The 20,475-nt window shown below is 41.2% G+C and overlaps 1 protein-coding gene across 1 annotated transcript in view; it reads left to right on the top strand.

Annotated features, from left to right (window-relative positions):
- Positions 1-10,965, top strand: part of LOC117261227 (uncharacterized) — a 39,664-nt gene extending 28,699 nt beyond the window's left edge. Inside the window, exon 4 of the mRNA XM_033633560.2 lies at positions 651-10,965. Within this exon, the coding sequence (XP_033489451.2) occupies positions 651-916 (266 nt within the window). The 3' untranslated portion in view covers positions 917-10,965. The remainder of the gene's footprint in view (positions 1-650) is intronic.
- The last annotated feature ends 9,510 nt before the right edge of the window (positions 10,966-20,475 follow it).

Genomic DNA, 20,475 nt, shown 5'->3' with positions numbered 1-20,475 from the left:
TCTATTTCCTCACTTGGAGAAAAAATAAAGGTGGCAGAGCATCATTTTGGTGCGCTCTAGCAGCGCTACACCTCTACTGTGTTCTTAAGACTCCAGCCTGTTCTTCTGTGTCCTAAAGATGTCACGCAAGCCCCGTTCAATGGACAGTAAGTGAGCTGCTGATGTTCCTCTGCATTGTCGGTAAAGAGGAAAGACAGTGAGAGATAGCTGAAGCAGTAACGTGACTGTTACATCTTGTAAAAACTCTGCCAACCTTAAGAGTAATATTGGGTTTAGGTACATGTCTGTATGGGTTAGGAACTGACATTCAATTGTACTATACCGAAAGTGTTTGGTGAAAACGCATTTTATGTCACCAGACTCCTTTCACTAAAACAGTACATTTACCAGTAGAACATGGGAGTTGTTGTCTACTGCTGCCTCCATCGGTTAGTTAGTTTGTGTTATTGTGTGACTTTGGTGGTGTAAAGGGTATTTTGGATTCACCAAAGTCACAAAATAACACAAACAAACCAAAGCACCTTTTAGGTGGCTAAAATACATTTTGCTGCAGCTCCCGTCAACAGCAGTACATTGCTTAGATTCTGGGGTGCTTTTACCTCTTTAGTTTGGCAAATTGAGCTCATCTGTTTTGTTATTCTCATCCACAGAGGAGGCATATCAGAGTGGACAGGGAGTGTTGGTACACTGCCAGGCAGGCGTGTCCCGTTCTGCAACCATTGTCATCGCCTACCTTATGAAGCACACCCTCATGACAATGACAGATGCCTACAAATACGTGCGGAGCCGTCGCCCAGTGGTGTCCCCGAATCTAAACTTCATGGGCCAGCTTTTGGAGTTCGAGAGGGATCTCAACTCCGGGGTGACTCCTCGCATCCTGATGCCTAAGCTCAACGGTGTGGAGACGCAGGTGTGAGAAAGGTCAGGGGGTCAGGAGCGCGTAGGGTTCCTGCAGATAACGGAGAGATTGATGAGCGTCAAAGAAAAGGGTGCAGCACATTGTAGAAGAGAGACATGATGAGAAATATTACAGTTGGGAAATGGCAGTGTGTTTGGCAATTAGTGCACTTTTAATACTGTGAAACACGAGACAAAAAGACTGGATGCTTCGTTTGTTTAAGTAGTAACTCTTAGACAACATGATTATCATCCAGTATACTGTTTATAAGATAATGTGCCAATATTTTGTATAGATCTAACATCACTCTCAGATATCTCATTTCTTTTTTTTCTGATGCCTCTTCCTTTTTGTTCCCATCGTTTACATTCTAAAACACAAAGACAAACACAGTGACTTTGTCGCCATGAATCATAAATGCATGCACAATGGGTACGCAAACACGGAAAGGGTTCACTGGTAACGTCCTGCTTCATCTACAACACCTCTCTGACGTTTCCCAACACATGTAGCAACACAGAGGTTCTTACAATGCACTTTACTTCCCATGCATTTGTTTCATTATCAGCAACTGAATTGTCACAAGAGTGAGAGGAATTCATCACACAGACCTCAGTCACTGTTTCTGGTTAATATTATCATGTATATGTTTTTTTTCTATTTGCAATAGAGAGGCACGGACCGAGTAGAGACATACGTAGCATTAACCTTGGAAACTTAAGGGATGAACAGCTCATGGAGATGTGTAAGAATGGTTTTATTTCAGTGAAGCGGCCTGTATAGGAGCTAAGATACTCACAGGGTTAGAGTTACACAATACACAACATAACACAGTATTAATGTGTGTGAATTAAAGCTACATCTGAATATGCAGGTTAACACACTGAAATAAACTCATTATAAACACATTTACTGCAGAGCTGAAACCACAATTCAACAGTACTTTCAGAGATTTCTTTATGCACACTATGATTTACAGTATATTTACCTAGAGGTGTGGGTTGGCAGGTTTTTTCCTGCTGTAAAAATGTGCTTTAAAACAACAGACCTTCTCCAACTGTGCACTATTTATGTTGTGGTTAATTCATTTGATAAATGCATATTTTAATTCATTTTTTATAACCTAAAAAACTTGGTCTTGTTTGGTGTTTAGCATGAAACAGTCCTGTCATGGTGCACGAATAGATCTTTTACTAAATTCAAAAAGCACATGGTAGTTTGATTTACTGGAGGCGACACATTAAAAAGGCAACATTTACCCTCCTGCTTTATCTGTCTGGTCAGAGACATAGAGCTCAACTATTTGTTATGTGTTATGCTGAAGGAACTGTTTTAAACTACACAGTAAGCTTTAATTTTTATGTTATAAAGTGTTATTTCCCACAGCACCAGAAAGGGTCGGACAACCATGACCCAACTGAAAAATATAAGGTTTCACAGCTAACACTGTTTTTCCTAAATCATGAACACTGTTAAAGGAGCTGTACGCGACATTCAAAGCATATCTGTAAATCAGAGTCTGATTAAGGTTGTCTGCACATGGTTCTCAACATAGAGTTAGCTAAGCCAGCGGCTAGCAGCAAACGGTGCTAACAGTGCAAACAGCACGAACAACAGCAACAGTGTCGACAGAGCTAAAGGTGTTAACCTGGGGGGAGCCTGACGGTGGGTGCAAGCTCCCGTGACGACGCCATGGGTTGGAGTGGTGTTAGCGGTAAGCACTGTACGAGCTCAGTGCAGAGCAGCAGCAATTAGCTCGCCAGTGGGATACACACACAGGGACTCACAAGCACTAACAGTTCTGCCAACTGACCATAGAATTAGTGACTTTTTTTTAGCAATTTTATTGCTAAACATTGACTAGAGACAATTAGCAACTTATTCTGGCCATCAGGAGAAAAGAGAGAAATATATTGTAATTCATTCCCATGGTGCTCAGAGTAATCGCAGTCCACAGCAGTAGGTGTGGATAAAGCTGAAGTATAAATCCCACATAAGGCAGGAGTTGAAGAGACGCCACTCACCAGGGTAGTTCAGTTGTAGTAAGTTTCTATGGTCACACTGACGTTCTTGCCCGCTTGCCAATCAAGCGGGCAAGAGCAAGAAAATGGTGCACTACAGTATAAGTACCATTACTGTCATGCCACTGAATATAATTCAGCAAAGTTTTAATAGAGTGCCGTAGGGATGACGTTTTTTTGGAGGCTGCCACAGAAGTTAGCGTTGCCCTGGTTCCTTTGACAAAAAGCCCTTTCCACTGAATTTTAGATTATTGCAGACACCAAAATGCAAATAAGCATTTGACGTCATCTGGCAACTTTTAGCGACTTTTGGAACTGGTGCTAGCTACTTTCATTAGTGAAGAGTTGGCAATGCTGTGCACAAACTGGGGACTGTCTACCAGGACAATGAACAGAGAAGCTCAGATTTCAACACACAAAGAGGGAGTGTGACACTATATTTTTACATAGCTGCTATATGAATGCTCTGAATGTCATATACAGCTCCTTTGAAGCCAAATCTTTACATTTTGTTATTTTAATACCTTTGTGGAGGAGCTGAAAGACTGTTTTTTAGAGGTGGTGATGCCTGGTAGCTGATTTGTTGATGTCTGTTGTTACTCCCTAACTGTTCGTTTGCCTTACTGTCCTTACTGAACTTCTTAACTGTGTCCCTCATGACTATGCATTATTTTTATTATTATTATGAAGGCTTTGGTTTGATCGGAGAAGGTTGATTCACTGTGAACTCTTCCAATGTTAAGGTCGAGGCCTATTCTATTCACATTCAATTACAGTTATAGGTCCTGTGCAGCCAATGTGCTCAGTCAATCTTCTGGTTGGAGGTTAAAACAAATCATCACTTAACATAGGAGGACAAGAAATATGGGAAGTATCTTCTTATTATAAAGCAGCTACAAAACTGGCTGATGAATCAATTATAATGTGCCATCCGTGAGAAATGTGATGCACACTGCAATTATCCAGCTTTTCAAAGCATTGCTCTTCCTGTTAAACCTCCGTATTATATCAGTTCATTCACTCCATAGGGAGAATCAGTGATTGGTGGAGAACTGATGTTTTCGTATCTGCTAGCTGGGGATGAGAATTATTTTTGCACATTTTCTAAACTGATGCCATATACATTTTTTGATAGCATGCAGTAATTCATGACTAAAGCATTTGCAAAGACATTTTTGCTGGCATTAATTGTTAAACAGTGTCAAATATGACATACTTGTAAGGAACGATTCAGGTGTAGGGAGAGGGCACGTTTGTGCTCTTAATATTTTATTTATGTGTTTTCTTCTCTTAGACAGAGGAAATAAATGGTTGTGCAGTCTGACAGGGAGACAATGGGATAGCCCAGAGATTTGGCACCCATCTATTATTGATTAAAGCTCACCTGACAAGGGTAGAGCTTCTGTGTCCATAACAACCCAAGCAAATGAAAATTCAAGTATAAGGTGACTGAAAACAAGCTTTTACATTCGAGTTACAAATTCACAAGCTGTGTTAGTATTTTTTTCTTATTCTTGTAGTATTTTAACCAAGTTGCCCCTTTTCCAGATTTTAACAAAAAGCCCTGTCCCAAGTTTATACAACCAAAATGCCTTCGGTTTAGCCTTGTGTAATCTGGTCCCCCCTTGTTGTCATTATGAATATGACTTTGTAAAATGATCTTGAATTTTGCTTGTTGGATTTATTTAAGTGACTTTGATATAGGCGATATATTTTTCTACAGTCAAACTTCTTCATCCGAGTTACTGTAACTGTGTATTTACAGTTTTTTACATGAGTCTTTGTTTTATATGAAGGGCCGTTCGGACAGAATGCCATCTTCCAACTCTGCAGTGACAGTTAAGGGCCCCTGTTCACTGAAGCGTTTTTTTCCTGAGGCCAGCGTTATTTTTAAAATTCTTTTCAATGGGAATTCCACGTGTGTACGCTATGTCCCAACCCTTACCTATGGTCATGAGCCTTGGGTTGTGACCAAAAGAATCAGATAACAGATACAAGCCACCAAAATGCGTATCCTCGGTAGGGTGACTCAAAGCCCAGCTCTGATTTATACTTGTGCGTCAGCTTTATGCAGAGCTGTAACGTTTAGTTGAATCAAAACTCACACAAAACACACATTAAACACACATTAAACATGGCTTAATAGAGACAATTGCAAACACAAGTACACAAATCAGCTTCACTATAACTTGCAGCATTCACAGACAAAGCACTTGTCTTTATCTGGACACATTTTCCCCACAAATACAACATGCTAATGTTTTTAGCACAAGTCTATGGCATTTTACACTGTATAAATTAGCCTAGCAGCTAGCCATCTTTTCCTCTTCTCATATGAAGCCAGGGTCAACAGAAACATTTAACAAAGGTAACGTTACAAAATTCGGCTCCATTACAACTCACAAGGCTCACCGACAAAACAACTGTCTTATATATTTATACTGAAGACATATTCCAAACAAATATAACAGAGCCTATGGCATTTTACATTGTATAAATTAGCCTAGTGATTTCCTCTACTCATATGAAGCCAGGATAAATCACACACAGGACTTAAAATGCTATTTTTGTGGAGGCTTTACTGTCTTCACAATTTATTGTTTCTTATCTGTGAAAATAAAGTAAATAAAAATTTCGTTTCCACTGAGGGAAATGGTTTCAGCTTACAAAAATAGACAGGAGGTCTGGTCGCTGCGACATGTAGTTACATTTCTAAGGTAGGTGCATGTCAGGCTACGGTGTAGGTACAGCGTAAATTTGACGCAGAAGTATAAATCACGTAGAGATAGGGTGAGGGGCACATCCAACTGATAGGAGGTCTTGAGTACCTTGCTCAGCCTGCTGCCCCCCTGACCCGGCCCCGGATAAGCAGATAAAAATGGATGAACGGATGGATAGCAACCAGTAGCAGCCAAAATGTCCAAGCTAAATAATGTTGCACCTTCAAAGTGTTCTCAAGTGCTCCCAGCCTGGCGTTCTTCTCAAGGACTGCCTGGCGTTTTCAGTTGGGAAAGAACAAAAAACGCTTTGGTGGACACGGGGACCTAAGGATCTTGAGCGGTGCTTTGCGTTGCAGTATTTCACTGTTATCAGACCCAAGTAAACGTGGGTCAACATGCCGCATTCCTGTTTTTACCTCTCGCCTTTATTTCAGCTGGAGAGACTTCAGCCAAACATGCTGTTCACTTCTTTGGTCTCTCCAGCTCAGCTCCCAGTAGGTGTATTATTAACCTTTGAAGAGGGCCTGATGCTACTGCTCCTTGATTTTTTTATATAGACTTTATATGCAAAATGGCTGTCGAAGCAATTTCTTTAACTCCAGGCTGTATGGATTTGCTGTGCAGTTGAGTCAGTGCTGACCTCAGACGTTTGTACTCGAGAGACACATCGAAGGAAACATTTTTCTCTTTAATTCATATAAACTGAAGGGCCAGTGTCTCTGTGAGTGTCAGTGTGTGTAAAAAAAATCCTTCTGTTTGTGTTTTGCACATGAAAAGAGGAAAGTTGTTACAGTGTGTATGATAAGGTTTTGAGAACATTGTATATCCGTGCATTGGTTATTTGTGGGAACATAATTATTCCTGTTTGTACTTTATTGCTCATTTTTAAACATTGTGTTATTTCCTGTACCAAATATTGAATTCAAGGATATTGATGATGATGATGATGAGACGATTCAAGAAAAAAAGCAGATCACCTCCTTCCTTCCTAACGGGGGTAAGAACTCTTCAGGTATGACTATCATAGTAATGCTGTGCTGTTTCACCCCACCGCCCGCCTCCTCCAGAGACCCAGAAACTCATGTTATCTAACCTGTGATGCTCTTCCTTTTCATGATGGATTGTTTCTCTTAAGCAAATGTAATATTTTCATATTGTAGTATCTGGTCCATTGTATTTAGACAATGTTTTTACCTATACTCTTCATAATTCTTTGAGGTGCACTGTGACTAATAACAATGCTGCTATATCACAAAGACTTTTCTTTTGTACGTCACATTTAGCCGATGCAAATATCGCTAATGGTGACGGTTACAAAGTGGGCTCGAATACGGAGGCCCTGCTTACATTGTTCCAATTGAATCCAGGCTTTATTATTGTGCTGCCCTCAGTGCAGTGTATTAATCTCAGAGTGACTGTGTGTGCACAACCGTAGGATCTGTAGCTCTTCCTGTTGGTCTTCCTTTACAAGCATGATAGAAAGAAAAGAGAGCGTAAAATGTAGCGGTGAAAAAGCCCATCTCATTGCTCACTGTGGTTCAATAAAACTGTGAGGTTGCTTTTTCTGCACCAGTGTTGATTTTGTCAGCAATTTTGTCTAAGTTTTATGATTGACTTGAGTTACAGTATATAAGAAGAAATGTCCTTGTATAGGAGCATTTGAAAATGTATGTATATTTGATAAACTCTAGATTCTGTCCTCTATTAGCATTTATCTGAGAAATACAAGGATCAAATGACTTAAAAACTGTCAAGTCCTGTGACTGAAATTATGACAAGATGCATATTTGTATCACATGTTGCTGTGTATAATGTTGCTATGTACAGTGCGTTGTTGACATGTGCAGATTTGCTTTACGACAAAAAACATCAAACACAAGATTGAACACAGATTTTAAAACAGTTCTTATTATTTTCTGGCCATGCTAGTGGGCCACCACTTTGATCCTGACTGAAATATCTCAAAAATTATTGGATGCATTGCCATGAAATCTTGCACAGGCATTGAGAGAGATGGCTTCAAACCCAAGCACCAGGCTTTAAAGCCAGTTTGAGGTAATGGCCAAACTGTCTGTCATGTGATAACACTGGGCCCAAAATGACTTCTAATCGACTTATATAGTGATATTTGTGAGCGTCACAATCCGCACAAACTCATTAGCAGAGTGCTAAATCAAAAGTAAGCTGCTCCACTGGCTAAAGTCTCTCATTCACCTGCACTACGGGTCCAGCAAAAACATTATCAAACTTCGACCTTGTTACATATCAATGTTTGGTCATATACTTTCCACGTTGAGATACGACGTGCAAGGTACTCTGGGTGCATTGGTTGTTGATGGACGCTGTGTCAAGTTCTGCCGTTACATGCGTTGTCTGTTTTCAAAATTTAATGTGCATACAGTCCCTTTTAAAATAAACCCAATACATTGGTACAACACCGCCAATTGACTTTTTTTTCCTTCAACAGCAAACACATGGTTGGGTTTAGGAAAAAAGAACAGGGTTTGGCTTTAGAATCTTAAGGAAAGCGAACATTGGCCTCCCGGGTAAAGGTTGGTCGTTGTTGGACCCATCCATCACCACTCCCACCTGCTCTACTTGGTCTTCCACTGCCTTAACTTTTGTTTTTGTGCCGCCGCGTTTCCCCCTGATGCCGCCATTAAACAATTACGGCGACTGTCTGTGTATCTTGCTGGCGTAAAAGGACGTCCTTTTTTTGTCGATGTGTGATGCCGGAAGTCACTGACCAAGCGATGGATTTCAACAACTTCGGAGTGAGACTAAGTTGGTCCAACAATGCGGAAAATCTGGCTAATTTTAGACCTGGAAAGTTGCCTCTAAAGCTGTATCCAGTTCTCTTTATACATTCATGGATGTCTTTGTGACCCCCTGACAACATGTCACCATGGGGTTGACTGATTTTATTTTTTTACTAATAAAGCAAAACAGCTATTGGATGGATTGCCATGAGAGACAGACATTTTTGTATGTAGCACCATCTTCAGGTTTAGAGCTTTGTTTATTGTATACCTGGTGACGAAGCAAATACCTGCAAAAGTAATTCCTCTGAGCCTCAGCTCTACTTTGGTTTAGTGCTAATTTGCAAATGTTAGCATGCTAACACATTAAACCAAGATGTTAAATATATACCATGCTAGCATTGTCACTGGGGCTGGGTATCAGTACTTAATTTCTTGAAGGCATTGACTGAAATAACCCAATATCAGGTGTTAGCACAACTTCACCAGTCAAGATCCTTATTGTGCTGGGGGCCTGATCCTGGACCACAGTGACTCCCCGCTGGAGGGGCAACCTTTCCTTTGCTGCCATCTCTGGAGTTGAACAGTCAGTTCAACATCTGCCCAGTTAGCACGAGTCAATCCCACGACTCATCGGCTATCGTCTGAAGATGATAAGCCTCTGAGGGCAAGGGCAAATATTTCGGACTTATCTGGTGTAGCCAACAGATATCTGGACCAGGACTTCCTCTTCTGTGCTCAAGTCATTTTGGCCAATCTCTATAAACAGATATCTGCATATAAATGCGTAGAATTGTTTTTTAAAGCTAATATAAAGCTAACTCGTCGTCATATGATAGTCGATGGGTTATGAGATTGTATTTCAGCCAAAGCGTTCTGCCTCTCCACACAGACTCTTTACATGCCGTTCAGATGTGATTGGTCAATACTACTCTCACTACAAATGGACTAAAAACTGAAACCAGAAATCTTTCGATACCAAAATTTTGTCCTGTCTCCTACAGATTCTGCATATATATGTATAACTTGTTTATATAGATTAAGCACAAGCCTACACCGCAGCAGCATCTAACATCAAACACTGAACCGTTAAATGGTCCCGCCAAACTCACACAAACACCAAAACAGCTTGACTCTGTCGTTAAACCCGTTACTAACCGTTACTGGCCGAGTAATGCTAACCGTTAGCTCTGTCACTATGTATGTGCAGGCAGACTCTCACCAACTGTCTCTAGTGTGGAGCTCACAATCCCCCAGCAGCAGCTATGACCTATACAGTCTGTGGAAAGGTGAAGTCGAGAGAGGGCATGTGAGGATGCTGACATTTAACTCAAAGCACCACTGTGCTGAAGCCCACTAGCATGGCTGCACACACCTTTTTTTTCTATCATGAGAATTTAACGCCACATACAAGCATTACTGTGATACAAATCTGCACATTTTAACACGCACTCACAACCTGCAAATGTTTCAGTTGCATGACTTCAGCTGATTTTAGCTCAGTTTTTTTTTTGACAGTAATTCTGTGGTGTAAATGGTAAAAAGATATTTTGTTGAAATTCAGCAGCATTTATATCCAGTATATGTAGTTGATCTCATGTTACAATGTGATGTCAAGTACTTTGAAATAGAATTGGTTGACGAAATTAATACTGAACAACAACAATGCCTATTACAATGTCAGTAATAAAGACAAAGTTATAAACCAACATTCATAGGCTAGGGAAAGATGAATTAGGGGCCTTTTGTATTTTTTATGTTTGCTTTTGAGGTTATAAAATATGTTTGGACCTAGTTATAATTTGCCTCCTTATACAGCAAAATATATTCTTAGCGTACATGGGCTTTGGACAGTATAAACTTTAAGAATCTAGAGTTGATTTGAAACATAAAAGCCCCAAAAACATGCATCTATATATCATGTTGTAGCACAAAGCAATATGCAAAATGTCAAATGGAGTTATACTGAAATATGCTTCAGAGAATCTTTAGCAGTCTTCAGCCAGTGTCAAGATTATTATCTCAAATACACACCGGCTTTCCATGCATCCATGACAGAAGAATTACGTTTGGAAGTTTGAGGAGTCGGATGTAGATGGCGAGAAAAGTGCCGTGTGTGGAAATCGATCATCGGTTTAAATGTGTGGCTATACTTTGCTGGCATGACGTCAAACTCCCAGCCAGGCAGAACAGTTGTGCAATACATAGCCACACTAGCTGCATGAAGAGGTTTGAGGAGGTGCTCTCTGCCTGAGTAACAAACTCAGCTCACACATGTACTTTCTCTTCCATTTCTTACATGTCTGATTAGCAGCAGCTGCAGCTCTGATTAATCTGGTTCCTGTGTTGGTGACATGACTGATGCTTTCCCATCAAGTGATTTAATTGCTGTCTTGTCTTCTCTTTTTGTTGGTTATAGCTGAATATGATAATGTTACCATAATAGCATCCTAAAGTGTGCAGTACAAAACCTGATGGCTGGATTGTGAAGTTGTTCTCCATGTTAATTTCTAGTAAACACACTGGAACTGGCTCTTTTCATTAAAAAACATGAGGAAATAATCATTCCCAGGAGTGTTTGTTGTTGTGATTTTTTCCTGTGAGTGTGCTGAAAGCTTCGGTGGGCTCAATAAAAACACACACTGCGATAGGCTGAAGCTCACCAGCACTCTGAATGAAGGCAGGAGTGTCTATTTGGAAAGTATTGAGCGGTGACATTGCCGTCAATACAAACGGCCAGTTGCAATTGATGATTCAGATGATCGCCCCACCCAGATCTGCTCTCCACATCATTACATAAGAGCTGGTTTAGGATTCACAGCTGTGTGATTGAGCACCCGGGGCACATCGATCAGTGAGAGAGGTTAAAACTAACTCACTGCCTGGCAATAACTACTGCAAATAAAAAGCATGAGTGGTGCAGAGCAGTACCGCGCTGACTATATTTAACTGTGAGGATGAGGCTTTAACTTTATCATGACTCCAATCTCCAGTTTTTCTGTTTAACCTCAACTATGTTTCCATTTTTAGTTGTGCTCGGGGCATTGTTCGAGGGACAGCAATGTCGCTCTGCCAATCAATCTACAACTTAAGTCCATACTAAAATATCTCAACAACTATTGAATGGGTTGCCATGTAAGTTTGTACAGATCATGGCTCCCAGATGATGAACCCCACATACTGTAGCGATCTCCTGACTTTTCCACAGGTGCCACCATGAGGTTCAAATTTGTGGTTTTGAGTGAAATATCTCAAGAACACTGAGATTAAATTTATTTCAGATATTCATTCCCCCCTCAGGATGAACTGTAATAACTTTAGTGATGACGTTTTTGGTGGGCGAGGCTTAGCTGGAGGCAAAACAGTTCTCCATAGACATTAGCTAGCACTAGCAGAGATATTGGATAAAGCGAGATACCCCACTGAAGGCTTATCCAGTGTTAAGAAAACAGTTACTCTTCCTGTCTCCTAAATGGACGTGGTTAGCTCTCCCTCCAATCAGAGCCTGTTCTCCCTCAACCCCCCCTCTCCCCACCACCATGTTGAACAGAGGCTCTGTGGATGTCTGTGTATGCGGATCGAGAAGCAGGTGGAATGAAAATACATTCTTCCTATTACTGCAGCCTATTGCTGCACAAAGCTTTTGCATTTTTTATTTATTACTAGCGGTAAATAACTGTTTGTAAGCTAACTGTGATTTTACCGCCTGTTTATCAAGATCACAAGATCTCATGAGAACTTGTTTTCTGAGACGGACAGGGCTCAAACAAAGTTAATTTTCTCTTGATCTGTGCGGATGAAAAATGCAGCTTTAGTGTCAGAATGTTGGTAAGATGTGTGGCTTGTGGAAAACGAACCCAATATTTATTTTAGTGACTACAGGGCGAAAGAATTGACCATAAATTGTGATCACGTTCATTTTCCTCATTGACGACAATACATTCAGAGCTGCCGCAAGTCTCCTACGGGGGCGTGGTGCTGACGTCACTGAATCAGGAAGTGAGCTGAGTGGGGTATCTCGCTTTATCCAATATCTCTGGCACTAGCTAGTAAGTTCTGTTGGGTTGTTTTAGACAATGGAGTAAGATGATGCGAGTGCTGCATTTAGAAATACTAATTTCAAGTGCTGGAGTGCTGGCACAAACTGGACCATTCGTAAATTTGGAGCACTGTTGGAATGTACTGAGTAGCAGAGCGCTGAGCGAAGTGAAAGTGTGATTAACCTAACCGTTCATTCATTCATATAGCAATATAACGCTCCATTTTTTCGCCCAACAAGGCTCTCATTTTAGTGTAGCGCATCAGACTGAATTTACGAATGAACCATGTTGGGTCAGTCACTCTCCGGGACCACAAGTGTTACTTGAATAAGTAAACACTGACCAACAAGACCAGACTGGCCGACCCGTATGCTCTCACTCAGTGGATGGATGATGTCACAGGAAGTTTTGTGGTTGGTTACTATGTCCATCTCACAAAGGAGGACAACACTTGAACGGTTTCCTGCAGTTTGTTTTGCTATCGAAGCTAACGTTAGCTAATGCGCTAAAGAGTTAGCGTTACAGAGAAATCCAATATTCCTCTTAATACCTCCCCAATTTCTGATGAGGTGGACATGATAACCCTTAATACACAACATTATTCATCCCTATGACATTTTAAGACTCCTGTGTAGCCTACAGCCCTGTGGTGGAGAGTCTGTTTTGCCTCTAGCTAACATATTGACATCATTGTGACATCGGCCCTTAAAGGGTCTATCCTCAGGTCTAAATTTTAATTTGCCCCTACAATCATACATAGACTGGTTTAAAACCAAATATTTGCTAACCTGATGATGTTCCCATCACTCTTTTGTCAGATATGCAATTTTAGCCTTGCTGTAGTGTATTTGAATAGCTTGTTTGCAATCACATGATGCACAAAATTTAGACAGACGGCAGGAAATGATAAATCCGTACACTGCAGGAACTGGATATGGAGGAAAGTGACTGCATCAAAGGGTTGGATGAAGCTGCAGGTAGCAGATATTGTCACATAATTGAAACTCGTAGGCTACTGGATGTGATCCATGCAAAAGGAGAAAACATGATTTTCCCCACAACTTGATTTGTCATTACAAATGACCTCGACTTCCAGACCTCCTACTACATGGTGAGCCAGATGAAAGCGCAAAAGAATCTAGAGGACTAATTATGTGTGCACTTGGGTCCACAACCTCAAAACAAAAGTAGTATTGAACAACTGTCCTCTTGTTTTTGGCCGGTTGAGTAGATGTGCTTGAGAATTAGTATTTTTATATAGTTATTTCAACTTAAATACAGTATGCAGACTACATGGATGCACCACAGGTGTCAGGCTACTAGCTAGCTAACTTTAGTCACTATTGTATGTCAGCCGTTTGGTGGTTTGGTGAAACGCCACTAGACACCTGAGTTGTGGCTAAGAAACATGGTTGTCACAGCACATGATTGCATGACAATACCAATTCAAGACTTTAACACAATGCTTTCACTTAACGTTAGTTGTAGGGGGATTTAGTGGAATCTAGTGGTGAGGATTGCAGATTGCAACCAGCTGAAACTCCTCCTGGTTAGAATTCTTTCAGTGTTCATTGTTCAGGAGGTTTTACCTGGAGAGAAATTATCCACAGAGGTCTCCTCTCCAAATCAAACGGACCTGCTGATTAAAGCCACTAAAACCACGGAATAATGTTACAAACATCTGTGTTTTTCTGACGCTGTTTGGGATGTTGGACACAAGCTGCCAGCCCAGCACCTGGTAAAGTGTGCTCACCTTTTTTCTCTGATAAAAGGTCCTTTACCTCATACGACCTTTCAGACACGAACGTTTTGGCGCTATCAATACTTGCCTCCAGGGGCGGCACGGTGGTGTGGTGGTTAGCACTGTCGCCTCACAGCAAGAGGGTTGCCGGTTCGATCCCGGGTGTGGGAGCCCTTCTGTGCGGAGTTTGCATGTTCTCCCCGTGTCAGCGTGGCTTCTCTCCGGGCACTCCGGCTTCCTCCCACAGTCCAAAGACATGCAGATAACTCTAAATTGTCCGTAGGTGTGAATGAGTGTGAATGGTTGTTTGTCTCTATGTGTTAGCCCTGTGATAGTCTGGCAACCTGTCCAGGGTGTACCCTGCCTCTTGCCCAATGTCAGCTGGGATAGGCTCCAGCCCCCGCGACCCTCAAGAGGATGAAGCGGTTAGAAGATGAATGAATGAATGAATACTTGCCTCCAGCCTGCCTCCAGCCTTCCTCCAGTTGCCTGCCCTCCACCTGGAAGGAATGCTGATGTATATAACAGCATAGTGCGAAGACGCGATAGGTGAGTCAGAAGAGAATTCTTGTCTAAAAAGTAACAAAATACTGTGATGAAATTTTCTCCTAAAACATATGTGACAAAACCATATAGTAGTACCTATGAAACAGGTTTGCATGAAAAATCTGTCAGCAGCAGTTTAATTATAAAACAGATCATATTTTAGCCAGTGCATTTATGCCCCAAGGCTCAACATGTAAAAACCTTTGATCTACCTGTTTAAATATAATCTAACAATTCCTGATGTATCACTCTGTGGAGATCATCCTGAATGTTTTGTTGACACACACCTGCATCCCAGTTGCTAGCAAATCTGTTGTCACCTCCAGTACAGTACACAGTATGGTGCTCTGTTGTAAATCATCTCTTCACTACATTGCATTTATATAAAATGAATTCACCATCATCAGCCCACAGGACAATCAAAGTGCAGGCCTTTCACACAATAGCTCATCAGCCACCGCTGCATGATTGCCTGTAGCACATCACCCGATGGTTATTATAGCGGGCGTTTTACTGTGATTCGATCCTGGAGAATATCGAGATGCAGCAGCCGTTAAAAGCCCCTGGTCAGACATTAACGCTCAGAGTCACACAGATAATGCACCATGCATTTTGTTCTTCAATATCAACTCCACGGCTACAGCTGAGCTTGAAACACGTCCAGCATTCCAGTGTCTGTTGGCCAATCATGGAATCAATGGCCCAAATGGGCTGAAATGAAAATCAACATTGTTTCAATCTTTATTGAAATCAGCCTGGAGGTAGAGAACTTCACTATCCGCAGCACGGATTCAAATCAACATGTCAACAATGCGACGGCAGTGATCATCTGACAGCGTTACAAAGGTAGATAATAAGAGAGCTTTAAAGGGACAGTGCACCCCAGATTAAAAATACATACTTTCCCTCTTACCTTTAGTGCTGTTTATCAGTCTAGATTGTTTTGGTATGGGTTGCAGAGTGTTATTGTGGACGTGTCTGCCTTCTCTCCTGTCTCAGTCTTGTCTGCCATGGGGTTGCATTTGATGTATGAAAGGCGCTATATAAATAAAGTTTGATTGATTGATTGATTGATTGATATAATGGAATAAGATAGCACTCAGCTTGTGGTGCTCAAAGTGCCAAAAACCCCCCCCACAACATTTGAAAAACTCAACAGCAATGTCTCTTTACCAAAATCATGACCCCGTAACTCAAGATAACCCACAGGCTTTGTTGTGAGCAGTTTCATGTAGGAACTATACATTTATATTTGCATCACAGACATTTTTTTTAATCAAGGGAGACTGAGACTGTTCCTCAGCCCTGAGGTCTCCAGTCTTGAAGGCTCCAGTTTGTGACGACAGTAATTATGCTCACCTTAATTAAGGATTAGTAATTAAGTCAAAAGAAATGTATTAAGAGTTAATTAACTGTAATATTCATAGCACAACACATAATTAAACATACAAGTGCGTTAGTAATTCAAATTCAAAGTGTTTTTTGCTCAAAATATGGGAGCAGGATTTATGTATTAAGCCTTTCGCACTCTAATTTTGGAACACACATTATTAAAGGACTTACTTGCGGGATGGCATGTACCCACACTAATTACACCAGAGCACAACCTGCGGAGATGAAACAGGAGGTCTCGAGGACCATCTGGGGAGCGTTTTAGACACGGCCCTTGCAGTCATGTACTGGTTTATACCTGCTGTCACTGTTTTTCAGACTTTGTGCCAGGACAGAAAAAAAAGGTTCATGAGGATTAAAACTGGTCCTCAAATTGCAAGAAATGTTGCCAAGTCCCCGCTGAATTAAAAATGTGGGTTAAAACTGTAGATGTGTTGCCTGGAACCAGTTTAGAGTTTGCTGCAGAGGATCAACCTGCTCAGCAGAAGAATACATGAAAACAACTGGCCTATAAAGGATCCTGAAAAGCAGCGACAGATAGCTGCTATTCAAACAGCCACAGGAGACGTCATTATTATTCTATGTGCTCTCAATTCATTTAGAAACTGAGATACAGGGGTATATATTATATATTGGACATGAACATAATGGAGAGCATTTACCTCTCTGCAAGTCATACCAATATAGCAGTACATAAAACATTGCTACATGGTTTATTAAAGGGTAGGGCAGTAAATAACGTTTGCAGGCCACTTGCGGTCCATTCAGAATGGACCCCCAACCACCAGTTGGGAACCACTGGGCTATACAACTATAACTCCTCCTATGCTGCAACCACAACTGATGTATTACAAGGATATTGATATGTAATAAACAGCAAATTCTCATTCCCAACTCATCAAACACCGCCATTTCGTGCTGGGATGATTCGCTGCCGGGCAGGGTCAGTTTATAACGGCGCCCGGTAGTGTGTCATACCGCCAGGTGCGAGTGCATCGATTTGAAACAACACGGGAAATATAAGGAGCTGGAAAGTGCCTATAGGGAAGGCAGGAGGGGAGTTGGTTGGGTCCAATGTCCATGGTTTTTTTTCTAAACCTAACTACATGCTTTTTTCCACAAGGAAATGCAGGTAAATATGAGGTGTTTTACCGATGTTGTAACGTTATTTAGAAAAAGTTTTCTCCAGGTACTCCAGCTTCCTCCCACAGTCAAAAGACATGCAGGTTAATTGGTGACTCTAAACTGGCCGTATGTGTGAATGTGAGCATGAATGGTTGTCTGTCTCTATGTGTCAGACCTGTGATAGTCTGGCGACAAACTCTTGCCCAATGTCAGCTGGGATAGACTCCATCCCCCTGCGACCCTCAAGAGGATAAGCAGTTACGAAAATGGATGGATGGATACATCCAACGAACAGAAACTGCACATTTCCTGTGAAAATGTAAGTGCATTTTTAAAATACAGAATGCATGTAACAAGCATTAATTGACATGGTGTCCCGGAACATCAACAACAGGTGCAGGAGGATACCTAGCGCGTCATGTGTAGATGTTAAAGTCCACTGACTGAGCGGTGATATTTGACAAGTTGGGATGAGAATGTGTTGCAATAAAACATATTTATAAGCATCTGTAATGATGTATCTTGAGTCATTTAACTAATGTATTAAAAGACAGTTTCAAGAGATTTACATTTTTATGGTCCACTTACTTGTTTTTGAACTGTGACAATGGAGCATCATGAAGAGGACCATGAGATGTTGTTGAAAGCTCCATAAAAAGCTACTGAGTGGACCTTGGATATTTATATTCTGTCAAACTGTTTATATACTGTATGTGTTTACAATCCTGACATGTTGCTGTATAAATCTAAAGGGAATTGTACAAAACAATGAATAATAAGGAAAATGCCCAAACTGAACTGAACTAAACTAAATATATGATTACAGCTATGTTGTATTCTTTTTGTCAATATTTATCAAATGTTCATACACTCAGTTAATTCATTTATTGGTCACGTGAAATCGTGAATAGAATTTCAGTGAAATGTAATCTGCCGGTTTTTTAATCGTGCATTTCAAACAGTGTTTTACTCTTGGTAAATATATGCATGTATTTATATTTCCGACCTCAACAGAAAGTAAACGCTGTTACCGAGCAGGTGGTTGGGATCTTTGATGATTCTCCCAGCCATCATGAGGAGGAGTTAGCCTATAGTTGTTGAGAAAAACATTAATAAACAAATGTATTCCTTATACCTGCTACATTAAAATGTCCATCCATCCATTTTCATCCGCTAATCCGGGGCCGGGTCGCAGGGGCGGCAAGCTGAGCAAAGCACCCCAGACATCCCTCTCCCCAGCAACGCTTTCCAGCTCCTCCTGGGGGACCCCAAGGTGTTCCCAGGCCAGATGAGACCTCATACCAGTGGGATGTGCCTGGAACACCTCTAACAGGAGGTGCATAGGAGGCATCCTGATCAGATACCCGAAACGCTTCAACTGACCCCTTTCGACGCGAAGGAGCAGCGGCCATTTTCCGGCAGAGAACCATGGTTTCAGATCTGGGGGTGCTGACCTTCATCCCAACCGCTTTACATTCGGCTGCAAACCACCCCAGTGCATACTGGAGGTCACAGTGTGATGAAGCCAACAGAGCCACATCATCTACATAAAAATGCGTCAAAAGCAAATTGATGTTATTAATTCCACTCTGTTGTCACACAGGCCTGAAATACACACACATGCACAAACAGGACCAATACATGCATTACATGTGGGGATGTTAGGCAGGTGCCTTGAGTGGTTCAGGGTTTCGGTGCTTACTCAAGGGCATCTTGGCAGTGCCCAGGAGGTGAACTGGTATTAACTGCTCCATGCTTGGCCTGTATGGGGACTTGAGCCAGCTGATCCAGTTCCCAACCCAAGTCCCTATGGGCTGAGCTACTGCCGCCCCATGATAGCATCATTGTTAAGGCACTGAATCAATACTATTGTGTTTGCTCATCTTAACAATGAAATCTAATACTGCTGTGTTGCACAGAGGGCACACATGTTAAAACCAAGCCTGCTCCATATGACAAAGCTGTGTCAAACCCGAGGTGGTTCTATCCTCCGCATTTCTGTCTCCTGTCTAGTTTTTCTGTTATTCTTATTAATAATTAATAGCCTCCACTTTATTTATTCTATCAGCAGACATTTGACACGTCATAACAGGAAAGGCACAGGCGTAATTAATAACATTATTATTGGCTGCACAGCCAAATGGATTTCAGCCATTAATGACCTTATTAATAATACCTGTGCAGTTTCAGGCCCTGTGTTCTGTGTGCTGACTGGGACACATTTAGGACACAACTGGAACAGAGCCATCTTTCATGTTATTACTTACACCTGTGTTTTTCCGCCCCTGACAGGAAGAGATCTGTGTGAAGAAAGACCTCTTGATATAGGACACCTTTTACAGATTATGTTACAGATTCTATAATCAGGATTTATATGTTTACATACAACCCCAATTCCTCAAAAATTGGGACACCCACATATGCCATGCTGCCAACAATCCGGATGCACCTTTCCCTCTTTAGCCCGGAGAACACGACAACGTCCATGATTTCTAAAAACAGTTTGAAATGTGGACTCCTCAGACCACAGCACACTTTTACAGAGTCTAAATTAACTTGCGTTTATAGATGCAGCGACAAACTGTGTTCACAGACAATGGTTTTCCACAGCGTTCCTGAGCCCATGTAATAATATCCTTTATATAATCATGTTGTTTTTTAAGTAGTGCTGCCTGAGAGGTCAAAGGTCTCTTACGTGCAGAGATTTCTGCCCACTCTCTGTATCCTTTGATGATATTATGGACTGTAGATGGTGAAATCTCTAAATTACTCACAATTATGCATCGAGAAACGTTGCTCTTAAACTGTTTGACTGTTTGACGTTGCTTGTGAACGACTGAGCCTTTCGAGGATGCCCCGTTACACCCAATCACGAACTTAAATCTGGTATTAATTAACCTGTTTACCTGTGGAATTTCAAACAGGTGTATTTTGATCATTCCACAATTTTCCCAGTCTTTTGTTGCCTTGTCCAAAAATGGTTTGAAATGTGTTGCAGGCATCAAATTCAAAATAGATGTATATTTACAAAAAAATCTGATCAGTTTAAACATTACAAATCTTGTTTTTGTATTGTTTTTAACTGAATATAGGCAAAAAAAAGCAAATCACTGTATTATGTTTTTATTCACGGTTTACACTGCATCCCAACTTTTTTGGACCTGGGGTTGTACTATTTGGAATGAATAACATTTCTCTAATGTGAGATGTCAATATACAGGTGCATCTCAAAA

The sequence above is a fragment of the Epinephelus lanceolatus genome, chromosome 11, assembly GCF_041903045.1.
Source record: "Epinephelus lanceolatus isolate andai-2023 chromosome 11, ASM4190304v1, whole genome shotgun sequence".
Lineage (NCBI taxonomy): Eukaryota > Metazoa > Chordata > Actinopteri > Perciformes > Serranidae > Epinephelus > Epinephelus lanceolatus.
Note: the sequence above shows the minus strand (reverse complement) of the source record. Positions and strands in the feature narration are given on the sequence as shown.